Source organism: Urocitellus parryii, chromosome 8, assembly GCF_045843805.1.
Source record: "Urocitellus parryii isolate mUroPar1 chromosome 8, mUroPar1.hap1, whole genome shotgun sequence".
NCBI classification, from domain to species: Eukaryota; Metazoa; Chordata; class Mammalia; order Rodentia; family Sciuridae; genus Urocitellus; species Urocitellus parryii.
The window spans coordinates 14,829,203-14,854,194 of NC_135538.1; the positions used below are offsets into that span (position 1 = coordinate 14,829,203).

At 44.6% G+C, this 24,992-nt stretch overlaps 1 protein-coding gene across 3 annotated transcripts; it reads left to right on the plus strand.

Annotated features, from left to right (window-relative positions):
- The first annotated feature begins 2,327 nt into the window (after window positions 1-2,327).
- Zbtb2 (zinc finger and BTB domain containing 2) lies at window positions 2,328-24,992 on the plus strand. 3 transcript variants are annotated; one of them, XM_026399959.2, is made up of 3 exons: window positions 2,328-2,583; window positions 16,609-16,793; window positions 21,967-24,990. In XM_026399959.2, exons 2-3 carry the CDS (start codon window positions 16,621-16,623, stop codon window positions 23,336-23,338), a joined length of 1,545 nt encoding a protein of 514 aa, XP_026255744.1. In that variant the 5' UTR covers window positions 2,328-2,583; window positions 16,609-16,620; the 3' UTR covers window positions 23,339-24,990. The 3 variants fall into 3 exon arrangements, with proteins under 3 accessions (XP_026255744.1, XP_077657940.1, XP_026255745.1); XM_026399960.2 differs by lacking the exon at window positions 2,328-2,583 and adding an exon at window positions 3,030-3,118; XM_077801814.1 differs by lacking the exon at window positions 16,609-16,793 and having other exon boundaries at window positions 21,967-24,992.

A 24,992-nucleotide genomic window follows, 5' to 3' on the forward strand; every position in this document is an offset into this window, starting at 1 on the left:
CTGAGCACACACTCACAAATTTTCTCCAAAACCAAGAAAAAATACAAGGTTAAGTTCAGAAACATTAAATTGTTCTCTGCCCTCTGTCAAAGTCACACAGGAACTCTCCTCCTCACAAGCAAGTATCTATTTTTATGGTTATGTCTCAGAAGAAAAATCAAAACTTTTAGTAACACAAGACTTCACAAAATATTTACGCATTACTTGTTGATGAATCCACTCAGATTATACATTTGTGCAATGGTTTTCTTTGATGTAAAACATGTTAACAATTTTTGAACTCCTAATATGCCAGATTTATTTTCAAAATCGAAAAATCAGTAAACACTAAAAGTGACTTATTTTTCTTATCACTTAATTCAGAGCATTTGTGGCTCTTCCCCCCCTCCCCAATAACCAGACTTTTTAGTAAATCTACATCTCATGTTGGAGAAAGCATATACAGTCTGTATGGCTCTCCTTATAATGCTATTGGATGATGCTGAAAATTATCAAAATAGCCTGAATACTTGGCAAAAGTCAAGTGTGCCTGCCTATGCCTTGAGAATTAGCAGCCAAGTGGCCTAGTTATAAATTCAAAAGCAGCAGCTCTTGAAAAGAATAGGATGCTCTGGACAGCACATTCCTTAGGAATGTTTTAGGAGTTAACTCTAGACTTATTTATATAAACCTATACAGATTGTAGGGAGTGGGAAACTGTTCACTCAACTTAAGAATAAGCATAGTTACCTTGACCCAAGGCCAGTTCTCTAACACCTAGGTTAAGTTTCAGCCTAATGACTTCAATCTAAAACTTCTGTGTTATTTTTTTGTACATTTTTCTTATAAAATCAGTTCACTCTTCACATAAGCACTCCATCAGCACAACTTTGAAGATTTCAAAGTCAAGGTCCAAATAATTAAGAGCTTAAACACACTTGAACTGTAGAGCCACTTCAGGGAATGTAGCATGCCAATCTGAAGACCATCTTTGATGTTTTAGTGACAGTGCACCAGAACACTTAGATCAGGATCAGAATTTGGTGCTGGAGGCAGACATTTAACCATTCAAGTCACTTAACTAGCAGATCAAAGAATAAGAAAGTTCAAGGCAGGTAAATGCTGTATCTATTATTCACTTTGGGTCACTAAAGTTAAACAGCTGCTTATTCTGTCTTCAAGAAGCAATCAGTCACCAGTAGCTGCAGAAACAACTGAACACTAAATCAAACTCAAGATTTTTAAGAGGGACATTCTGTACATTAAATTGTCTTCAGATAGTAAGCTTGCCTTACACGTTTTAACTACATGCCAGCCACTGTGCCAGGGTCTGGATGTACAAACCAAAACAAGTTAGACATCAAGATACTTAATAAATAGGTTAGCATGCTTTAAAACCGAGTAACCGGGAACCGCTGCCTCCATTTCCTTAAGAACTTTATCCTTAAGTCTTCAGAATCCTAGATATGTAAAATAAATCATAAAACTCCAGTCTTCAAAGGACTCAACTGTACTTTGAAATTAAAAAATATAAATACCAGGAAAATGGTAAAAAAATAAACTTGATGACCATCAGGTATTCCAATTCCCCTGACATGTTACCATGTTTCCAGTATCTCCCTATATAAGACTTACCGACCTCAAAATCTGAGGCAACTATGAAATCCATTCTACCAGCACCTCAAAAGACCAAAACTTAACAGGAAAGTCAATACTTCTTAAACAACATGCTCTGCAGGCTTTGATTTTCTTGGACCCAAAGTTGAAAAACTGAGATCCAATTTCTGAAATAACCATCACATTCAATCCTAACAGAAAGCTTACACCATATTCAACTCGTCTGAGGAAGCACCTCTACCCTCCATCACAACACTTCAGTATGACTTTTCAATTACCACGAATGACAAGAAAGATACTAGTAATTTACAACAATTCTTCGATTCTACATGTCTTAAAAGATGAAAATCTAAGGTAATACAGGATGTCAAGAACAAAGGTACAGGCCGAGAGATGTCAAGCAGAAGCTGGAGAGAAGTATCCGAGCAGCTCTCATCTGAACCCCGAGCGTCTCGAGGATATGTCCTACCAAAACACTTTATAAACAGGGGGCTTGTGACTCAAGCCTCCAGCCCCAATAGGTGCAGAGAAGTTTCCTCGCCTCGGCTGCACATGGCTCGCAGAAGTTTGGCTGGAGCAGAGAGCCGAGCCTGGGTGGGAGCGGCAGTGTAGTTAGTGCTGCAGGCGGCGGCGGCGGCGGCAGAGCAGCAGGAGGCGGAGGCGGAGGCGGGCGGGGGGAGGGGAGCGGCTGGGGGGGCGGAGGGGGCTCTTGCCGCCACTGCTCTCTCGCCGCCTCTCCCCCCCGGCGGGAGCCGCTCTCAGCCTCTTTGCACTAGTCGCTCCGCTCTCTCGGTCATGTGACCTTAACGTAACCGGACAGGAAAAGCCCCGCCGCCGCCGCCGCCGCCGCGCCGGAGACACCGACCGCGGCGGCAGCAGCAGCAGCAGCAGCAGGAGAAGGAGAGGCGGCGGCGGGGAGGAAGGCACGGCCAAAGCTGCCCAGCGCTTCCTCCTCCACACCCCCCGCCGCAGCAGCACCGGCGACAGGTAAGCGCGCACCGCCTCCGCCTCCCGGGGCCGGTGCCCACGTGCCGCCCCCGGCCCGGGCTCCGGGAAGGCGGAGGGGGGGCGGGGGCCACCGGAGCTCGCAAACGGTTCCGGCAGCGGCGGTGGCAACAAAGACGACGAATGACCCCCGTCCCGAGGCTCCGGGTGAAGGCAGGCGGAGGGCCCGGACCATACAGGACCCGGTTCTGGGAAGCGAGGGCAGGGGCGGCCCGTGGGGGCGGTGGCGGCTGCGCCTGGCGCCGGGGCTCTGGCCGCCTGACAAAACCATCCCCCGGAGCCAGGCGGTGGCGAGTCGGCGGCGGCTCCATCCGGGGCTTTGCGGGAGGGGGAGGGGACGGAAGCCGAGAGGGCGGGCGGCGGATCGGAGGGAGGGAGGGAGGAAGGGGAGGGGGGCGATTCGCGTTCCGTTCTCCGTCGCCGGTCCCTCCCTTCCCGCCGCCACCGCGAAGTACGTCCCGAGCGGCGGCGGCTGGTGAGCGTCCCGCGCTGGAGCCCCAAGAGGCGGGCCCGTCAGGTGCGTAATCCTCTCGACGCCCCGCAGCCGCCTCCTGCTGCTGCCGCCGCTGTTGCTTCGGCGGCAAGGCCGCGAGCTGCGGAAGTGGGTTTGGGGGAGGGGAGCAGAGAGGGAGGGGGAGGGGAGGGATCCGGTCCGACCGGAGCAGGCCCGGCCTCTCTGGCGCTTCTCCCAGCTGCAGCGGCTCCTACAGCTGCTGCCGCTACTGCTGCGGCTCCGCCTCCCCGCTCGCGGGCGGGGGCGCGCACGCGCGCTTCCGGCCTCTTCGGGTCTCGCGCTGTCTGCGGCTCTCGCGCGCGCTCATCTCCTCTCCCTAGCTGGGCCGCCCCCGCCCCCGGCGCCGGGGCTGTTGCGCCGGCCGGGGCGTTGCGCACGGCGTAGGCGTCGGCATTGTGTTAAACTCCGCGGGACTTGGGGAGAGCGAGCGCGCGCGCGCACGCGGGCTGAGGGAAGGGCGAGCGTGCGGCGCGGCCGAAGTGCGTCGCCCCTCCCTTCCCCTTCCCTGCGCCCCCGGGGGCTGGGGGCGGGGCCGGTGAGACCGGAGGGGCCCGGGGACCCCGCGCGGCGCGACCCGGCTCCGCCCCCGGCCAGCCCCCGCCCCAGGGGCTCGGGGTGGGGTGGAGCCCGCAGCCGTTGGGCGGCTCTGGGCTGCCCAGCGCGTTGGTCTCCGTGGTCGCCGCCCGGGTCGCCTGCTGAGGCTGGAGCGGGTATTGAGCGCGCCGAGCCTGCGGCCTTGAGCTTCCTCTACACGGGCGATCTGCGCCGCCATAAGGCCGCGCTGCCGGATCGGAGCTGCGGTTGCCGCCTCGCCTCGGCACAGCCCGCCGGGCTCCGGGAAGGGGAGGTTGCGGCGCGAGGCCGGTCTGGGGCCCGAGTCGTCTTCCGCGTGCAGCGAGACCCCCTAACCATTCATTTTTAAACAAGACCGCAATGGGAACCGTTAAGTGAGAAGCTGCGTAGGAAGCAAGGTTTTTGTCGGCCTCAGCTGATGGTGAATTAAAGAGGCAGTAAAGGGAAAAGCGAGGAAGGGTAGTCGAATGGGCAGTGTGAGAGTAGTTACTTCTGCACCATTTACTGCACGAACTTCCACCCGCCGCTGGAACTCCTAATTGTGCCCCGGGGAAATAACCCGAGCTCTTTACTTCCCCCACCCATTTGCATTGTTCATTTGTTCTATCATCATCATACAATGGGTCTGTGTAGTGTGTGAGTGAGCCTGGATGCTCTTCGTTTTCACAAGTTATTGTAGTAGAATAAGGCAAAAAGAAGGTCGGGATTTCAGGTTCACAGAACTCCAGGACGGTCTGGTTTTGCTTTAACAGAGGACTGTCCATATAGACCGTATAGACCCTGACGGCCCAATGGTGTACAGAGCATTAGCATTTGAGTCTGCAACCTGAAATTATAAAACGAGAGCATAAGCTGAAAATAACAGATTGGGCGGGGGGGGGCATTCCTAATAACTTTGGTATGTAACCAGATGTTTGTAAACTGTTAAAAGGCAATTTTTAAGAAGAAAGTTTTAAGTCACAGAATAAAAACTTCCAGTGACAACTTCTTTTAAAAAAAAGAGACTAATATAAGCTTTGCACTAACTTCCAAATTTTGCAGTATTGTAAGATCAGATAATATAAAAATTTACTTACCACCACACCCCGGAAGGAGATGCCTCTTGTAACCTGTGATTTCAAGTTATCCACTGCTTGTCCTTGAATACCAGGGTGTGCTTTCCCCCGTTTGAGAATTACTGGTCCCAGTGAAGAAAATACCTAAGTCCTAATGTGGCATCTGCTTGGGACCAACTTCTTTAGGGTAGGGGATCCACCTGATATCTCTCAGTGTCTCTTGATGCTTCATCCAAAGAACCACTCCTCTTTCCATCCCTTTCCCTGTTGAAACTTTGAAAAGCTGGTCAAGTAGTGTGCATCAGGCACAAGAAAGGATGATTGGAAGAACTGCTGATATCCTACAGATTTTTATAATAAACTTCAAAATGCATCTGGCAAAAAGGCAAGGCAGTTTTCCTATTTCCTTGAGTTTTTGGGGTCTCCGAACACAATCCTGAAAATATAAAAGAGAATTGATTTTTTTTTTCTGATGGGAAAATTATTGTGAACATTCTAAACATTAGATTGAGAACATTTTTAAGAGCTTTATTATGCTCAATGAGTTTATAATTTTCATTGGCTCATCCCAGCAGCTCTAGAGACTGAGGCAGGAGAAATGTGAGTTCAAAGCCAGCCTCAGCAACTTAGCAAGACCCTGTCTCTAAATAAAATAATTTTAAAAGGCTGGGGATATGGCTCAGTGGTTGAGCACTCCTGGGTTCAATCCCTCGTGCCAATTTTTAAAAAAAGTGGAATCAGAGCCCTGCATGGTGATAACACGCTGTCATCCCAGCTACTGGGGAAGCTGAGATGGGCCAGTCTGGGCAACTTGGTAAGACCCCATCGCAGAACAAAACAAAAAATTCAGGGTGTAACTCCATGGTAGAGACCTTACCTAGCATGCAATAGACCCTGGGTTCAGCCTAGATATCACACAAAACAATGATTGACAATCCAAGACATGTAGGACCATTCTTGCATGGTAGAGACCAAGTTAGAGGTTGATGTTTATACCCAAACATGCAATCCCCAGTTCACATGCATGAGGTATGTACCATGAGACTTTCGTTCTCATTATAAGAAAGCTCACCATGTAAAGATAGGAATTTGTAAAGCACTTATAGATATGTGGACAAATATTTTTGGAACTACTTTTCACTTTACCAGAGGTTTCAGTGTACTATTCCTTAAAATTGTGTGCATTGTCTAAATTCAGCACAGAAGGAAGATGAGTAATCATCTGAAAACAATTTCAAAGTGAGTATGCATTCTCCTGGACCAGGCTGGTCATTTAGATTCTCCAAGTCCCCAAAATGATTTTGTAAAGTGGTTGTCCAAAAGTGTGGTATTACAGATCCTTGTGAATCCCCAGGGTCCTGTCAAGAGTCCTTGAGATCAAACTGTTTTCATAATAATACCAAGATATTATTGTCCTTTCAATGTGTTGACATTGGGAAAATATGCATAATTCAGTGAGCCAGTATTTTCAAAATAACCAGTGAATTATGTTAAATATCATATGTGGGAAAAATTCCATTCAAAGTGCATATACCAATGAATTTTAGCAAAACAAAGAAGGAAAAGTTCAGTCATTTCTACAGTTCTAGATTGCACAACTAACCTTTAAAAAGCTAACACTTATCCCAAGTTTTGGTGTAATATCAAAGAAAAATATTCAGAATTGCCTGATATTTTGGCTATTAAAATAAAGAGAATTGAAAAAATATTTAAAAAGCCACTTCACTATTTTATATTGTTTCTGAAAATACAATTATTTTCATTAAAACGTTATTCATTAACGTGTAGTGGGGTTTTTTAAATCCTTGTAAATTTCTAAGTTTTATATTTTCTAAAGGTAAATATCACTAGTTGTAAACTACATAAATTTACAAAATTTTGTTTGTTTGTTTTGGTGCTGGGCATGAATCCAGTACCTTAAGCATGCTAGGCAAATGTTCTACCACTAAACTATGTCACCAGCCTTTTTTAAAATTTTATTTTGAGATAGGACCTCATTGAGTTGCCCAGGCTAACTTTGAACTTTACAGTCTTTCTGCCTCAGCTGTAATTACAGATGTGCTTCACCACACCTGACTTAAAACAAAAGTTTTCTAAATGTCTTTAATAATTTTAAAGAGCTTAAAGGGTCCTAACACTAAAAAGTTGAGAAACTCTTTTAAAATAGGGGTTGTGGCTCAGATATAGAGTGGTCACCTAGCATGCGTGAGGCACTGGGTTCGGTCCACAGCACCACATAAAAATATAATAAAGATATTGCATCCACCTATAACTAAAAAATAAACATTTTTTAAAAATACAGAAATACACTATTCAAGTCAGACCTCAGTTAAACACATTTGCTACTAGACCTGTAAGTGATTATGTTTTCTTCAGACTAATTTTATTAATCATCATATGGCACATAAAAAAGGAAGCCTCTACTTTGGTTAGTAGAAGCAGATTAGGGTTCTTAATTTTGCTAGAGGTGATCATATGTAGGTTTCTTTGAAGTTAATTGTAGCATAATTTCTTTAGAATTATCACTTTAATATCGACTTTTTATTAGCCATAATTCTCTAACCTACTTCTAACTTGACACCTAAAATATCCCTGATATGCCCCCCTTCTCACTGCAATTTACATGTGGAAATTGAAAACTAATTTAAATGTAAACATAAGCAAAATATTGAAAAAAATAAATCTTTTTACCAATGTAGTGCTTTCCAATGTGAAAATAAGTGCTATTCTAATTACTATGGAAGAAGGTTAACAAAAGAAATGTTAGGGAAAACGTACCAGCTCATCATCACTACTAAGATGCCTTTCTTATCTTTGAGTTGCAGTTTTAAAATATGTTGAAATTCAAATGACCACCTCATACAGGTTCCTTCATGGATTCTCCAACATTAATTTTTAATACTACTAATTGGAAAGGCAGTTTTTATCCTAATAAGTGGTCTAAGCTACTTGAAAGAATCCATCTTACTTGTGAGTAATTCTGCTTTTGTTGCTGATGTGCCTCGTGCATTGCAGCATTCATTTATGCTTCACTTAAATAAAATCAAGGACTTCAGAGAACCCTTTTAGTGCCCTTGAAATGGGTACTCTAAGTGGTGTTAGCGTCTTCCAAGAGCTATTATCTTTAGAAGGTGATTCATCAATCCCCAAAAGCCGTTTTAGTCTTCACTTCTCATACTGAAAGTGAAGGAAGAACTTAGATTGTCAGAATGTAATGTGATTATATGTGTCCCATTCAGCTGCATCTCCAAAGTAACTTGTTTAAGCACCAGCCCAACTGAAAGCACTTGAAGCTGGGCGGTCAGTGTCCTGTTGTCAAAGATGGAAACAGCGGCGATCCAAAAACAACAACAAAAACGCAAAGCATTAAATAGTTTAAAAGATGATCTATACTTGGCTTTGGAAAGTTTTGTTGGGGGGGGTGTTTGTTTGTTTGTTTACTAATTTTTTAAAACATTTTACATATATACACATAAAGAAAGCATTCTATAAAAAAGCAAAAAAAGCCAACTTTTAAAAACTGCCTCTCCTCTTTTTAAAGTTCCATTTATAGTGTTAAAGTTTTATATAGATCTTCAATGTCCTGTCATTGCCAGCCCTTTGTCACCAGGATCATTTAGAACTTTGAAAAGACTGGCCTGGTGGCTCATTCCTGTACTAACCCCAGCTACTCTGGAGGCTAAGGTAGGAGAATCGAAAGTTAGAGGACAGCCTCAGCAATTAAAAAAGAGAAGAGTGGGGAGTTAGGTATATAGCTTAGTGGTAAATGACTTAAAAAGTTTGCTTAGTGTGTATGAGGCCCTGGGTTTGATCCTCAGTACCACATGTGTATGCACTTGCGCGCACGCACACATACACACACACAAAGAGAACTTGGAGTAGTGCTATATGGAACCAGGCAGGTAGTGCCCAGAGAATGAAGCATATACCCAGAAGACAGGCTTCAGCTTATTTGTTAGCCATTTGAAGAGCAGTAATTTAAGGACATGGCTCTTGAGTCAGATAGCCTGGCTTCTCTGAAGACCACCAGACATCACAGAACTTCTGAGCCCCAGACCAGCATCACCTATCAACAGGCACTCTATCACCTCCACATCTGGAGGGAGGGGGCGAAGAGGGAGAGGCTTGTCAGTGTCTCCAACCCAGCATGCTCTTCTCCACCCACCTGGGATTTTGTCCTTGTTCCACCTGGTGGACAGCACCACCTACCCAGCTATAGAAGGAAGAAGTCTAGGAGTCACCTTGGGGCCTGCTGTTCTTCCCCACCCTGCTGCACCTGACCCACAGGCCAGTGTTCGTGATTTTTTATCTTCTCAATATCTCTGGAATCCTGCCTAATCCCGTCCTCGTGATCCCCATCATCTAGTTCCTCATCTCTCTTCTAGACCACAAGAAAGGCTCCTCTGCCTGCCCTTTGTCCCTCCTCCCCAGTTTGGGCAGTTCTGCACCTGCAGCCAGGTAGTCTTTGCAGTGGAACTATTCTATTGTGTCATAGGCTTAACATCCTTTGGGAGGCTTCCCATTGTTTTTAAGATAAGGACCAAAGTCCTTACCTGGGCCTCAGTAGTGCCTCATTCTTCCCAGGCTTTTTGCCTTGCAGGGTCATGATAAATTCCAAAGTAGACTCAGAACCTAATTACTAGCAGCAAGAAACACTAAGTGACATCTTAAATTGAAAAATTCTTCCAAAATATAATACACATTAAGTTGATGAGAGTTTTTTAATTCAGCCTAGGGTTTAAAAAAAAAAAAGCCAAGCTTTTATCCCATATTGGTCAGGGACCAGGTGTGACTGGAGAACTCAGCAATCTTCTCAGTCGTTAGCAGTTTGTCTAGCAAAGACTGAACACAAAGCTAGGCACGAGTGAATGATAAGGACTGTGTGTTAGCTTTCCAGAGCATTGGGCTGCCGACCTAACCAGCACGTTCACAGATGCTCCAAGGCAAGAAGAGCATTCTAGGGCTGGGTCAAGCATGGGTACACACATATATGTGTGAACATGTACGTGTATGTCTGTGATGAGCGTGATGAAAGTAGCATGTTCAGAAGTCCAAGCATAAGTTCTAAGCTACTGTTCACACAGCCCATCTCCCAACCTGGGCTGAATTAGAGATGAGGTGGCTGAGTGCTCCCCTTGGAGAGCAGTGAGTGTTATACACTGTTAGGAGCCCAATAATGGCCTGGCCATTCTGGGCCCTCTGGGAAGAGAAATTATCATTCCTCCACTTAGCTCATCCAGAAATTGTGAGTGAAATATCATTTTGTCTCCATGATCAGCACACTCCAATCAAAGAGGATCTTTATCGTGGTTGTTTTGAAGTGCTGAAGATCAGACCCAGGGCGACGTACCTCTAGGCCAGTGCTCTACCACTGAGCTACATCCCCAGCAGAAACTTGATTTTTAGTAAGGGCTTAGATTTCAGAACAAGCTCCACACTTGATAATCACTTTGTAAAGATCACTAAACTAACAGTCTTGCATCAATAAATAATTGGACACTTTAATGTCATAAAGAGTTTATATTGTAATTTGTTTGCAAATTGAAAAACCTTTTCATATACTGAATGTAATGCCAGCTGTCCTTCCCCTGGAAGGATATGCTGATAATATGTCCTTCCTGCTTCTTCATGTGCAAAAGTCCCTGTCCCTGTAGGGTTTATAAATAGCTTGGTTCTGATTGCAGAATAAAGAGAGAGCATCACTCTGGACCCCCAGTTTAGAGGTTGATTGGTTGGTTGGTTGGTTGGATGGTAAGTGTGAAATCAAGGAGCTGGATCAGCACTGGAGTACATTGTGCAGACTGAGCAACAGTGAGATGGCACAGTCAAAGCTATACTCAGGGGTCAGGGCTTCTTCCTGGGGAGTCACAGGAAAATATGGAGCAAGACAGGGCCATCAGATTTGCTCTTGGGAAAGCTCACTCTGGCTGTTGCAAGGTGGGTGGGTTAAGGAGGCCAGAAACGGGAGGTGGATTGGGAGGTAAAACTAAGATGAGGAGTGGGGGAAAGTTTCAGTTGAGGCAAGGTCTAAAAGAAAGGGAGGCCTGAAGGCTGTGCTGAGATTCTGGTTTGGTCAAGGGGGTGGGGGACATGCATTGAGGTGGGGAATACAGAACAGGCTTGTGCCCAGGGTTTTCATGGTCTCTTGTAGAAGTGTGAGGAGGTATAGGGAATTTGCTTTTACATCTACTGAGTGCAGGGTTCCTGTGGGACGCTGAGCAGAGGTGGATACTCTCACCAAGAGCATTGGGAGGTGTCTGTGGACCAGGCATGGAGAGCACAGCAAGAGTACTCCTTGGGCCAGACACCGTGGCACACACTGGTTATCCCAGCCACTCTGTAGAATGAGGCAAGAGGATCAAAAGTTCAAGGCCAAACTCAGCAATTTAGCAAGGCCCTAAGCAGTGTCTCAAAATAAGATTTAAAAGGGCTGGGGATATAGCTTAAGTGGTTAAACACCCCTGTGTTCAATCTCCAATACCAAAAAAAGGGTGGGGGGCCTCCTAGGTAGGGAGCAAGGTGACAGCCTGAATTGAGGCCAAATGAGAGTGGTGACCCCAGCACCATAAAGGAGGACTTATCAATGCAGAAAAAAGGGTATGAAGTACCACAGAGAGGCTGAGGCCAGCAGCAGGTCTTCCCTGACCCTGGTGAGCCTGTCAGCCCAGCAGGTGGCAAGGGCTGCACCTGTCCTGAGCAGTGGTGGAGGTCAGATGAGCAGATGCGGTTTCCCTGGGGGAGGGGTGGCTGCCTCCTGGGCCTCCACAGCATTTTTGTGCAAGTTAAGCCTCATGGAAACAGTGGGGGGTGGCCAGGAAGAGGTAAGGGGAGATAAAGATTTAGAAGAGGGTGGTTCTGTCCCTGGGGTGAGGGGTGGGATGGAGCTGCCTATGGAGCAGTCCTCTCTATTACCCCTTCTTTTCAGGTAATTCACATATGGAAAAGTCTAGAGGTTTTGTGTTTGATCTCAAGATTTTTTTAAAACTTGACCTTTGCATTTTTCCCCATGTAGATTTTGAGCATGCAACTCATCCTCTGGTTTTCCTCCTTTGCTTTTTTAATTTCTCTGAGAGCCATGCACGTGTTCTTCCCTCTATATTTGAACACTTATGTTCACCATTTCTTGATCTAAGAGATGTTCTTAAATTGAGATCCTAAAATAGCGAGTGGCCTCCCTTATAAAAAAGAACATTCAGCATTTTTATTGTGACTTCATTCTTGTGGGTTGACGAGTACACTTATATTAGTTTGTTTGTGGAAAGAGAGGGAGCCATACATTTAGCTATGTCAAAGAAGAGAGTGCTGTATGTATCCACTCATGTAAAAACTAAGAACCTTGGAGCAGGAGGTGAGGTTCAGTAGTAGATCTTGTGCTTAGTATGCTCAAGCCTTGATTGTATACCCAGCGCGCGCACACACACACACACACACACACACACACACAAATCTAAACAGAATTAAAAGAAAATTAGATGCTGGCAATTTAGCTCAATGATAGAGCACTTGACTAGCATGAGTGAGGCCCTGAGTTCAGTCCTAGCACTGCAAAAAAAGAAAGGAGGAAGAGAAGGAAGGAAGAAAGAAAAATATTAGTAGCATGTGACACAGAGCTCATTTTCCTTATGTTATAGTGAGTTTTATAAAATTAATATTAAAAGAATACAAGAGCTGGGCAAGGTGGCACACACTGGCAATCTCTGTGATGCCAGCCTCAGCAACTTAGCGAGGCCCTAAGTGATTTAGTGAGACCCTGTCTCAAAATGAAAAATAAAAAGGGCTGAGGATGTACCTCCATGGTAGAGTGCTGGGCTAGCAAATGTGAGGCCCTGGGTTTGATCCCCAGTTCTACAAAAAGAAAAGAAAAAGAAAGAATAAAATGGGCGAAGCTCATGTAGAGATGCTAGAGGAAATAAGAGTGGCCAATTAATATAATATAATCTTTAAATTCATAGAAAGTAAAAAGAAAGAAAAAAAAAGTGATGTTCAGCAAAGATTCTTTTAAAAGTGGTAAAGCAGTAATTAAATACCCAGTATTAGCCAGGGGGTGGAGAAATGGGTGAATGGCTGGGCAGCTCTCACATTTTGTTTGTCCATAGTATTTGAGTCTTTGTCTTTTTAAAAATTATTATTTATTTGGTACTGGAGATTGAAAACCAGAGGCTCTTTATTACTGAAGAGCTGTATCACTGAGCTGCATCCTTAGCCATTTTTATTTTGACACAGGGTCTTGCTAACTTACCATCCTCTTGCCTCAGCCTCTGGAATTGCTGGGATCACAGGCATGTGCCCCTGCACCTGCTGTATTTGAGACTTCTTAGCAAGTGTATATATTTAAAAGTAACAATAAAAATATGATATTTCCTGTTATCAAGTAAACCTTAATTTGAATTCCATTCTTGAACTTACTGAGGCAAGCTACCTACCCTCTTTAAGCCAGCCTCCTTGTTCATAAAGTGAGTAGCAATACCATAACTATCTCCAGTAAGTAAGTGTGAAACTAAATGAACAGCATATGGACATGAGGGGCTAATAGTAAGCCAGCCAGCCCTTCATGAGCAACAGCCTCTCCTGTCCCGGAGGGATAACTGGTGATGTGCTTGATATTTCTGTCAAAGGTGTGGGACTGAAAGCTGCCTAGACCCACGGGTAAGCCAGGGCATAGTCGGTATGTGGCAGGGCAGCACTTCACAACTGGGTCTCAAGGATGGGATACCTTTTGCTGGAGGAAAAGTAGGTGAATACACTGGGAAGGGGTTGCTCTGACACTAGGCAGAACAGCTTTGAAGACAAGCTTCGAAGTCCTCCTGGGGCGGTCAGGTTTCTGTGTAATCACAGTTACTCTGCAACCTGGCAGTGTCTGTGGCTTTCATCTGACCCCGTTTCTTTTCTGTCTCTCCTTCCTAATTCTGATCGTTTCACCTTCATTGAACAGACAGATCCTGTGCACCCGTTAGCCCATCTCCCTAGTGGAAACAGCACGCAGAACTATAGCACTATCCAGTGCCACAACCAGGATAATGGCATTGATGTAGTCTAGCTGCAGAGCTTGTCTGTCATCACCAGGATCCCTCAGGTTGCCCTTGGGTGGCCACACCCGCCTGCTCCCCCTTGCCCCCCCACTGCAAGTCTGGTCATTTCTATATTTTCAAGAGTTGTATACCAAAAGAATCACATGGCGTGTGACCTTGAGGGATTAACCTTTTTCTCTGAGCATAATTCACCCAAGCTGTATATATCAATACCATTTCTTCACATGGCTGAGTAGCTTTCCACATAGGGACACACCAGTTATTTCTCATTTACTTCTGGTTTTGACTCTTGGGAATGAAGTTGATATGGACATTAATGTACAGGTTTTTGTGTGAATGTGGTTTTCATTTCTCTGAAGTAAATCCAGAAGTACAATTTCTAGGTCACATGATAATTGTGTGTTTAGTTTTTAAAGAAATTGCTATTTTCCAGAAGTAAAGGAAACTGCACCATTTTGCATTCCTGTCAGCAACGTATGAGTGGTGCAGTTTCTCTGCATCCTCATCAGCATTTGGTACTACTGTGACTGTGTTTTATTTTAACCATCCTGATAGGTGTATAAGGATATTGTGTTTTGAATTTACATTTCCCTAGGGAATGGCATTGAGCAATTTGATGTATTTATTTGCCATCTGTATATCCTCTCTGGTGAAATATCTCTTCAGGTCTGTTGCACATCTTCTGTTTCAGTTGTTTTTTACTGTTGAGTTGAGAGAATGTGTGTGTGTATTTTGGTTGGTTGGTTGAACTTGCTAGGCCAGCACTCCACCCCTGAGCTACATCCCCAGCCCTGGAGAGATCTTTTTGCATTGCAGATGTTATCCCTTTGTTGGAGGAGTATTTTGCAAAAGTTTAAGATATTTTTCTCCTAGTCTTTAGTTTGTCTTTTCATCCTCTTAACAGAATCTTTTACAGAGCAAAAGTTTTAATTTTGATGAAGTTCAATATATTATTTTCTCCTTATGAATGTTCTACTGCCATGTCAAGTGTAGAAACTCTTTTCCTAACCCTAGATTCTAAAGGATTTCTCCAAACATGGTATAGTCTTGTGTTTTTCATTGAAGGCTGTGGTAACTTAGGGTTCATTTGTATGTAAGGTGTGAGGCTTAGCCAAGTGCTGTCTGCCTACCTGCCTTCCTTGCTTGTGGAAGTCAATTGATCCAGCACCATTTTTTGAGAAGGTTCTGCTTCTGTATCTGTGTCAACAATCAATTGTATATTGTAAAATGTTGTCTAATTTAAGATAAAGTAATTGAATTTCTTTCAAAAATTAATTGTGCATATTTACTTAGGTCTACTTCTGGGTTCTCTGTTCTGTTACATTAATGCCTGTCTGTCTCTCTGCCAGTTCCAACATTTCTAACTTCATGCCAGTATAATGCATCCTAAAAATAGGTAGACTGATTTTTCCCCACTTTATTGTTCTTTTTTTAAAATTGTTTGAGCTACTCCAGTTCCTTTGCCTTTACATATGCATTTTAGAATAATTTATCTATCAAAAAAGTCTTGAGGTTTTGATAGGAATTGTGTAAAACCTATATATCAGCTTGGGGTAAACTCATCTTTATTATGTCAAGTCTTTCTATCCATAAGCATATTGTGTCTGTCCGTTTATTTAACACTTCTTGATTTATTCCCCAGCACATTGTTGATTACAACTCTGTGTTTTGTTTTTGAGTCATTTTAAATGGCATTACATTCTTAATTTCAGTGTCCACATGTTCATTACTAGATTGGTATATTTATCTTGTAGGCTTATGACCTTGTCAAACTTATTTATTGATTCTAGGAGTTTTCGTAGATTCCTTGAGATTCTCTCCATTGCAATCATGTTATCTGCAAACGGGGACACTTTTATTTCTTCCTTTGCCTTCAGAATGTCTTCTATTTCATTTTTTGCATAGTTGTACTGGTGAGTACCTCCAGAGAAAAGGGACATCTTTGCCTTGTTCCAAAATATAAGAAAGTATTCACTTTTTTCTCAGCAAGAATTTTAATGTTAATCTGTGTGTTGTGGGCTTTTATAAATGCTATTTGTGGAAAGGGAGTGATCTAGGGATTTGGGGAGCTGGGCAAAATCTGATAGTTTCTCTACTAGTTTGCTGGGGTGCTGTTTGAATAATAGAAATCATAGAATTTTTATTGGAACAATCAGATTTAAATTTTGTTCCCCCCAACCTTCAGATGGAAGGCCGGGGGCAAATACCTTACCCATATCAGAGCCCATTTCCTCCTCCACAAAAGGGAGGCAGAGGCCAGACCTGCTTCCTCCCTGGATTGGTGTTAAGAGTGAAAAAAGGACAGGAGAATGTATGAGGGATCTTATCACCTGCATGAGCATGAAGAGGAGCTAGAAAACCCCCAGAGTTAGTAAGGTTTCCATCCTGCCTTACTAGAACTCCACCCAACACTTTAATTAATCAGTCTTTGTGGAAAATCGAACAAATTCTGACAGGTCATTAGAACATGTATTTGGGGTCTGCAAAAGACTCTCTGTTCCAGGAATATTTGCTGTGCCAAGGACTCGATGCTTGGAGGTAGACAACCTGGTTCTCTTACCGGCTTCTCCACATACCACCTATGTAAACTTGGGCAAGTCACAAAACCTCCTAAGTTATGGCATTTGTTGTCATCTATAAGCCGGAAATCATGACAGACCTAATTCCTAGGACTGTTATGAAGACAAATGAGTTAATTTATGGACCGTGTTTAGCAATGCCTGACATGTTCGATACCTGCAATGACATGTTAGTGATGATCAGTATTGATGACTATAAAGGACACATTCTGATTTGTGAATCACCTTTCTTAAAAACAAAATTGTTTACTTTGCAGATATTTAAAAAAATGGATTTGACCAACCATGGACTTATTCTACTGCAACAGTTAAACGCTCAGCGAGAGTTTGGTTTCCTGTGTGACTGCACGGTTGCAATCGGCGATGTGTACTTCAAGGCACACAAATCAGTTCTTGCTTCATTCTCCAATTACTTTAAGATGTTGTTTGTCCATCAGACCAGGTAACTAAAGTGGTTGATAATAATCTAATGACTATGGACTTCCTAACTCCATGTTCCTCTGTCCTCTGAGCACGCTCTTTGCCTTCATCCAGTCCATGGGTCTCTCTGCCTCTCCCTAGGCTCCTAGGTGCCCGGTTCCCTTGTGACCCTGTCCCCTGCCTTTCTTGGTTCCTCATGCTTTCAGCAGCATTTGAGAATCACCCACCTCTCTGCCCCATGCAGCCCCTCCCCCTCTAGATAGCCTCAGTGGGTGTCACCTGCAGGGTCTGGATGGCAGGTCCAGGTCCATTCCAAAGCCCTCCACAAGCCCTTCTGTCGGCAAGCTTTCCCCGGAGCTCATTATCTGAGCCCTCCCTCCTGCAGCCCCAGTGCCTGAGCGTCTGCCAGGCTTACAATAAGTCCTTCCTCTTCGTCCCATTCTGATGAGAAGCTAGAGCACATGAATTCCCCTAATTTCCCTCTTTTCTCTCTTTGCTCAGGTTTTCCTCTTCCTCTCTCTCCTAAGTGTCTTAGAGAAAGATCCTCTTGGAGTCTGAGGCGAATGGTCCTCCGACCTCTCTTGTGCCTCTCAGGTCTCCTTCTGTACTTCATACTTACTCTTGGTCCCTTCCCCGAGCCCCGCTGGTCTGTGGGAGATCAGGACCCTCGCCTTGCTGTCCGCTTGAGTGCAGCTCTGTTCTCCTCTAGTTGACTGTGAACGTTCTCAGCAGAGTCCCCTGTGTCCTCTTGTGCACCTTCCTCATCTCACGCTCTTCCTGTCATTTGCACCGTGGTTTCCTCCCATCACTCCGCTGACGTCGTGTCTCAAAGGTCACCCTTTCTCCCAGTGTCCATCCTACTGTCCTCAGCAGCACTTCTGCTGTCTTCTCGCAGCTGAAGCAGGATTCACCTGATTCGTGTGACTGAATGCCCCTGTTCTTTACCTTGGGGCCCGGGCCTCCCTCAGCTTTGGGCTCCCTTGCCCTCCTTGTGCACTCTCCTGTGAAGCCGGTGCTTATCCTAGGTCTTGCCTTTGCTGCTGGGAACTTGCAGGTTATAGTTCTGGCCACCGTCTTTCTGTTTGCAGAACCCCTTCCCAACCCCGGTCCCCCATCCTGGCAACCCACTGGTGACTCAGTTTTGACTGTCCCCTTTATCTCATTGGCATATCCAAAATGAATTCAGTCTCTACCCTCAAGGCCCCTGACCTGCCTGTTGCATCTCCAGGTAACCCAAGCTTAACATCTCTTTCAAGTCACATCTATCAACCCCCAGATTGTGTTTCCTTCAAAATACCTTTCACTCTTGTCCTTCCGTTCTGGCTTCCGTTTTCTGTCATTCGTTTTCATATCCTGTCAGGTTGCTGTCCCACACGCTGTTTGGTTGCAGAGTGCCTTTGATGGGAAGCTACTAAACTGGGTGAGGTCTTTGATGATCGGCCACAAGGACACCCGTTACATAAAAAACAACGTTCAGGCTCCTTACTCTGCCCATGGGTCTGGAGCCTGATCCTCTGGCCTCGTCCCTCAGGGACACTCCACTGTCTTCCCAGGACCTGATGCAGCTGCCCTGGCTTACTCACCATTCCCTGAGTCCAGCGCTCACAGCCCTCTGCCGTGGCACCTCCCTTGTCAAGCAGACAAAATAATCAAAAGTGCCCTCCTTCCTCCCTCGTGGGTATGACCCCAACACTATTCGTGCCACTTCCAGGGGCTGTACGTTTTTCCCAAATGGTTGTTGTTTGTGTTTTTATTTCCACTCCTCATTTGTAAGTTTCTTGAGGGCAGAGATGGGGTTTTACACAGCTTTGTGGACACCACGGAGGATAATTGAGATGTGTGCAAGCAATAGAACAGCCACTCAATAAACATCTGGAGGAGCAAAAGGGCCAGTAACAAAATAACAGGATTGCAGGCTTAGTGGCGACAGCAGGTTGGGCACATGGCTAAGTGGTAGAGCACTGGCATGGCGCTGGAAGGCTCTGGGTTGGATCCCAGCAGTGCGAAAAAGAAAGAAAGAAAGAACCCCTTTAACTCTATTGTGTTAGAGACTTCACGACCAATGAGGTCTTGGCACTTAGTAGCTTCAATACAGCGAATTAAATGATCTCAAAAAGGATATTTTAATTCTGAGGAGTAAATACAATGTAATGGGCTTTCGTTAAATGCAGGAAACTTAAGTATAGGGTAGTGAAGAAGTGTCTTTCTAGTAAGGGAGTGTGATCTTGGTGTCACAGGAGGTCCTAAGTTTAAGCAGTAGTGTGAATTATACCAGAGGTGACAAGAGCAGTTTGGGCAGCTACTGCTGGCCAGCCTTGTGCAGCTCCAGGTGCAGAGTGCAAGGTCATTGAGACAAACGCAGGCCGGAGGCCCAGAGCATGCCACATAGCACTGTGACCACGCCTGGCACTCAGACTCAGAGGACAATGGGAATCTTCAGGTTTTACTTAGGGTATTTTATGCCCTGTAGTTACCACTAGATGTCTCTGTCTCTGTTTTATGTCTAGAGACTGAGCCCTCAAAAACGAGCTGTTGCAGGGTAGGTCTTGCCAAGTGCAACCACTGATGATGTTCAGCACTGTTTAAAATTCCTCACCTTAAAATTCTAGTGAAAGAAAAAATGAACATGGAAATTACCACAAACCGAACATGGAAATTATCTGACTAAACGAAAAATAAAACATTATTCACAATTTTTCCTGCATAAAGTGTTAATGCCAAGCAAAAGTCCACAGATCATACATTAGGCGAGGTTATATTGTAGAGAACTAGAAGTGACCAGAGCTGGTCCACAGTGAGCTGAGAGGTCAGGCTGCCCAGGAGTAAGAGCAGTCAAGGATGGTGGTGGCTGGAATGTGGACATCTGAAACTTTGAAAAATGCCCCTGTTTTCTCACTGTGTGTGTGTGTATGTGTATACACATGAGCTTCTGCTTTAAAATTTTTTTTAAACAAAGAAACTAAATTGGTGGCTGAAGACCTCCCTGGGCCCTGGGGTTCTGGCTGTGACCCCAAAGATAGGCTGCTTTCCCCTGCCTGGCCCTTGGCCAGCACTGCCTGCCCTGGTAGTCCTTATTCTCCAGCCTGACTGAAGTGTGGGCAGTGGGCTCCCTAGCTCCTTCCTGGCTTTGCCACTAGGGACTGTACACAGTTGCTTAAAATTTAAGAGGTTTACTGTGGAGTAACCATTCTCAAGGAATAGACAGGACAGCCTATCCAACCAGAAGTAAGAGAAATTATAACACACTAAGCATTTTTTGGAAAAGGACTCTACGTAATACTCTTCATGGATGCTTTAAAGGTGGGGGAGAGGCCCCCTTTAAATTTCCACTCCCTCTATTTCCTCTTTCTCCCATGAGGACTGGTCTGGGAACAATATGCATCTCTGAAGGCATAAGTTTCCCTGGACCTCTGCCTGATTCTGGAAGGGTTCTTCCAGTGCCTTCCTCCCCTGGGAGATGGTTGTTTGCATTACTAAAGTCATCTTCGTCACATAAAATTCCTGAAGCCTTTTTTATCATTAAATTTCACTAGAGTATCTAAATATATCATACTCTGCATATACTATTGTTGGCACTCCTCTAGTGCTAAAAGAAAACACCACCGTATTTACATTCCTGTTTCAAGGAATGTAAGTAACTTAAAGGAATAAAAAAGATTCCAAGTGAAAATATAAATGATCTGTGTGTCTTTTTTAAAAGAAAAGAAAAACAGTCACATTTACTCCTCCATTTGGACTGTCAAAAGGATGCTAGTTGTTTTTCTTTGGTTTTAAGGTTTATTATTTATTTATTCTGTAGTAATGAACCCAAGGGTGCTCTGCCACTGAGCTGCACCCCAAGCCCTTTCTATTAAGTTGAACTTGCCTTGAACTTGCAATCCCCCTACCTCAACCTCCTGAGCAGCTGGGGCTGTAGGTGTGCGCCACCAAGCCCAAAAAGAGATACTAGTTTGAATGCTTGATTTTCCTCTTTGGCTTCCATCCTCTGCAGTCAAGCACAAATAACCATGTGGTTATTTGTATGCAGTCTTCTTAGTATACACAATTGACGGCTATGCAGTAATTATTCAAAACTCTCCTGTCACAAGTCATTGTTCAAATCACTTTGTTCTATTTATAAATTTTAGCATATTAAAAAATATTCGATAATAACAAAATTAACATTATTACCAAAACATTCAAAAGAGATTTAAAATACCAAGAAGTCTTATAATCAAATTGTTATGAATTCTAAAAACATATTGAGGACGTAATCCCTGAAAATGCATTGTTTATAGAATGTATTCACTTGGTGGGTGATAATGTGCCTCATGATATGTAGTTATATAAACCATTGATTTCTGATGATGTGTTAGAATTTCTGTCATTACTGGTGGTCTGAGGAAAGTCCTTGGGGACCTCTTCCTTATTGTTGCTTAATCAGGATGATGTTTCTGAAGCAATGCAGTAGAGTCTGTGCCACCAGCTGCTTTAGGTGCCTCAGATAGGTCACTTAGCTTTTGGTACCTCAGGTTCCATATCTATCAAATAAGAATCATCACCTCCCCCCCGCCCCCCGTATCTGCTACACAGAATTGTTTTGCTGCTCTGAAGTTTCTTAGTGAGATGGCTTTGGGACTAAATAGTCTAGATTCAAATCCCAGTTCTACCACTTACAAACTCTGTGATACTGAGCAGAGGGTCAGTCCCTTGGCCACACCCTCACCTGGAAAATGAGCATGACTGGGAGTTAATGGGAGATTGCCCCTGCAGCCTGCTGGCGCTGATGCTAATGATTGCATCCGAAAGGGACCGTGTTGTGCCACAGCCACTCTTTAATGCCACCTGGCAGCACCAGGAATGTGACTGGCCTCTCTGCTGTCCCTTTCAGCCCTCATGCAGGAGAGAGCCGTGGAGCTCCAACATTATGAGCTGTCCGTGCTAGTATAGCTCCCCGGGTCAGCTCAGATCTGAAGACACTTTCTAATCAGACTGTTGACTTACTGTAAAGATCTGCCGCTGAGCTGTGGGGTGGGTCAATACAGAACTCTAGACTTCTAGCTAAAAGCTCTGCTAGGCCAAGAGGTTCCAACAGGCAGAAATGAGAAACGTTATTTCATTGTTTTCATGTGTCTGTTTTTTTCTTCTTTGGGCTTTATGTTATCATTTGAGACATCAACTGACATTTACTCACACATTTTACTTGTTTCTTCCAGCGAGTGCGTCCGTTTGAAACCAACTGACATACAGCCTGACATCTTCAGCTATCTCTTACATTTGATGTACACTGGAAAGATGGCGCCTCAGTTGATCGATCCTGTTCGGTTAGAGCAGGGGATCAAGTTTCTGCACGCCTACCCACTGATCCAGGAAGCCAGCCTTGCCAGCCAAGGCACTTTTTCTCATCCTGACCAGGTCTTCCCACTGGCCTCTTCGTTGTATGGCATTCAGATCGCAGATCACCAGTTAAGGCAAGCCACCAAGATTGCCTCGGCACCTGAAAAACTTGGTCGAGAACCAAGGCCACAGACCTCCAGGATGAGCCAGGAACAGGTGCCAGAGGCTTCACAGCTGTCGCAGCTGACTTCCAATCTGGCCCAGGTGAACCGGACAAACATGACTCCCTCGGACCCCCTGCAGACCTCGCTGTCTCCAGAACTGGTCTCCACTCCTGTTCCTCCCCCTCCTCCTGGGGAGGAAACCAATCTGGAGGCCTCTTCCTCTGATGAGCAGCCTGCGTCCCTCACCATTGCCCACGTCAAGCCAAGCATCATGAAGAGGAACGGAAGCTTCCCCAAGTACTATGCCTGCCACCTGTGTGGACGGCGCTTCACCCTCCGGAGCAGCCTGCGAGAGCACCTCCAGATTCACACGGGAGTACCCTTCACGTCCAGCCAGCAGGGGGAAAGCCGCGTCCCCTTGTCTCTCTGCAGCAATGCCGCTGACCTCGGGAAAGACGCCATGGAAGTGCCTGAAGCAGGGATGATCAGTGACAGCGAGCTGCAGCACATCTCAGACTCCCCCATCATCGATGGGCAGCAGCAGTCGGAAACCCCGCCCCCCTCAGACATCGCTGACATTGACAACCTGGAGCAGGCTGACCAGGAGCGGGAGGTGAAGAGGCGGAAATACGAGTGCACGATATGTGGACGCAAATTCATCCAGAAGAGCCACTGGAGGGAGCACATGTACATACACACCGGGAAGCCTTTCAAGTGTAGCACTTGTGACAAGAGCTTTTGCAGAGCCAACCAGGCTGCGCGGCACGTGTGCCTCAACCAGAGCATCGACACCTACACCATGGTGGACAAACAGACTCTGGAACTCTGCACATTTGAGGAAGGTAGTCAGATGGACAACATGCTGGTGCAAACCAACAAACCCTACAAGTGCAACTTGTGTGACAAAACGTTCTCGACTCCCAATGAGGTGGTCAAACACTCTTGCCAAAACCAGAACTCAGACGTGTTTGCCCTAGATGAGGGGCGGTCCATTCTCCTGGGCAGTGGGGACTCAGAAGTAGCAGAACCTGACCACCCAGTGTTAGCTTCCATCAAAAAGGAACAGGAAACCGTGTTACTAGACTGAATGTTGCTTGTCTTTTTAAAAACTGTCATTTTTACAAAAACTATCTTCTTTCCCTTCCCCCAGCTCAGAACTGTGCTTCTGCACAGTTCAGACTATGACACACACAGGTCCCTGTTCCCTTCTCCTCTTCTTCATCTCCCCATCCCAGCCCCACCTCTGGAAAGGCTTTGTGCATTATAAACCTGGAATATATTTACTTTAATTCAGGGGATATTGGAAAGATAATGGTCAGTAGTACTTGTAAACTTAAAATAGATTTTGAGAAGTTTTAGATTATTTAAAAGCATACATGGAACTAATTAAGGGTCTATAACAAAACAAAACAACGAGAATATAATTTGGTAAGATAAAATTATGACTTTCCCTGGGTAATGAGTCTTCCTTCTCAGAAAAACAATGTCAGAAAATACAGCATGCTTTTTAGAGATAAAGCGGGGCTCTGTACTATGCAAACCCTAGAAGGTGTGGGGAAACTTTAAACCCAAGAAAACGTTTTTAGTATTTATCCTCCAGGTGTCTTGTTTCAGAATGCACCCTTTGAGATTATGTCCAGTTAAGAGAAATCACTAGTTAGGAAATCTACTTTAACAAAACACAAAAAAAAAAGTAATAATGTGATGGCAATCTTAATTTTTGGATAAAACATGACAAGCTGTGACTTTGTGTGTTTGTAAGAGAAAATGTGGACACTTGCTATAAACAGGTGAATTAATGCACATGCCTTAGCTAATTGCTGGCTTCTTTCCAAGTTGAACAACAAAATGCTGTATTTTAGTTTCTGACACATTTGTTTTAAAAGTCAGATTTGAAAGTACTATATAGATTGTCTTTCTGAATAGAAAATGACATGCCATTTTCTAGCAGTTGCCAGTGGGAAATTTGTTTCAGTACCAACCAGCTGCTTTTAAATCAATGTGTGCACTGCAGGGAAAAGGATATTGGAATATGCATCTTAAAGAGGAGGTGTGGGCAGGAAATGTAACTTTATTGAAAGTCAGTGCTAATACTTCACTGGGAACATTTGTTGAAGTATCTAAAATGGCAAAAAGAAATCAGGACAAAATCTGATTTGCCATTTGGAGAAAAAAACTTAATTTTGATGTGTGTTCTTTGATTTTTTTTTTTTTCTTAACACCTAAAATTTTCTCCACCGACCTGAAAGCAGTACAAGTTGTCCGTTAATCTTCCCATAGGCCAATAAGAGAATGAACGGTCTCACAGGACAAAATAGGAGCCAGAAGTAAAAACCGAAGGGGAAAGGGAAGGGGGAGAATAGTCAATAGCTATACTGTATGTACATGTTAAAAACTGAATATCCCATCATCCTATTGTATGTATAGTTGAGTTCTCAGATTTGTAAGTTTTTATACATCCTTTCATTGAATAAACATTTATTAAATGGGCATGTGATCTTAAGTCTTGTGTATCTGTTTCCCCAGAGAGATACAGAAAGGAGGCATGCACAGAAGCATTGAGCTGAGAGTCATTTTCCTGCTGTCTGCAGGACTTTGGGTGTTTCCCCTAACCTGAGTGGCATCTTCCAGATGTAAAATGAAGAAGTTGATAACTGCATTGGGTCTTGAAATTGTGAGAATCAAACAAGTGAACTCTGCAGATGCTAGAAACAGTCAAAGGCCAACTAGGAACAGGCTTA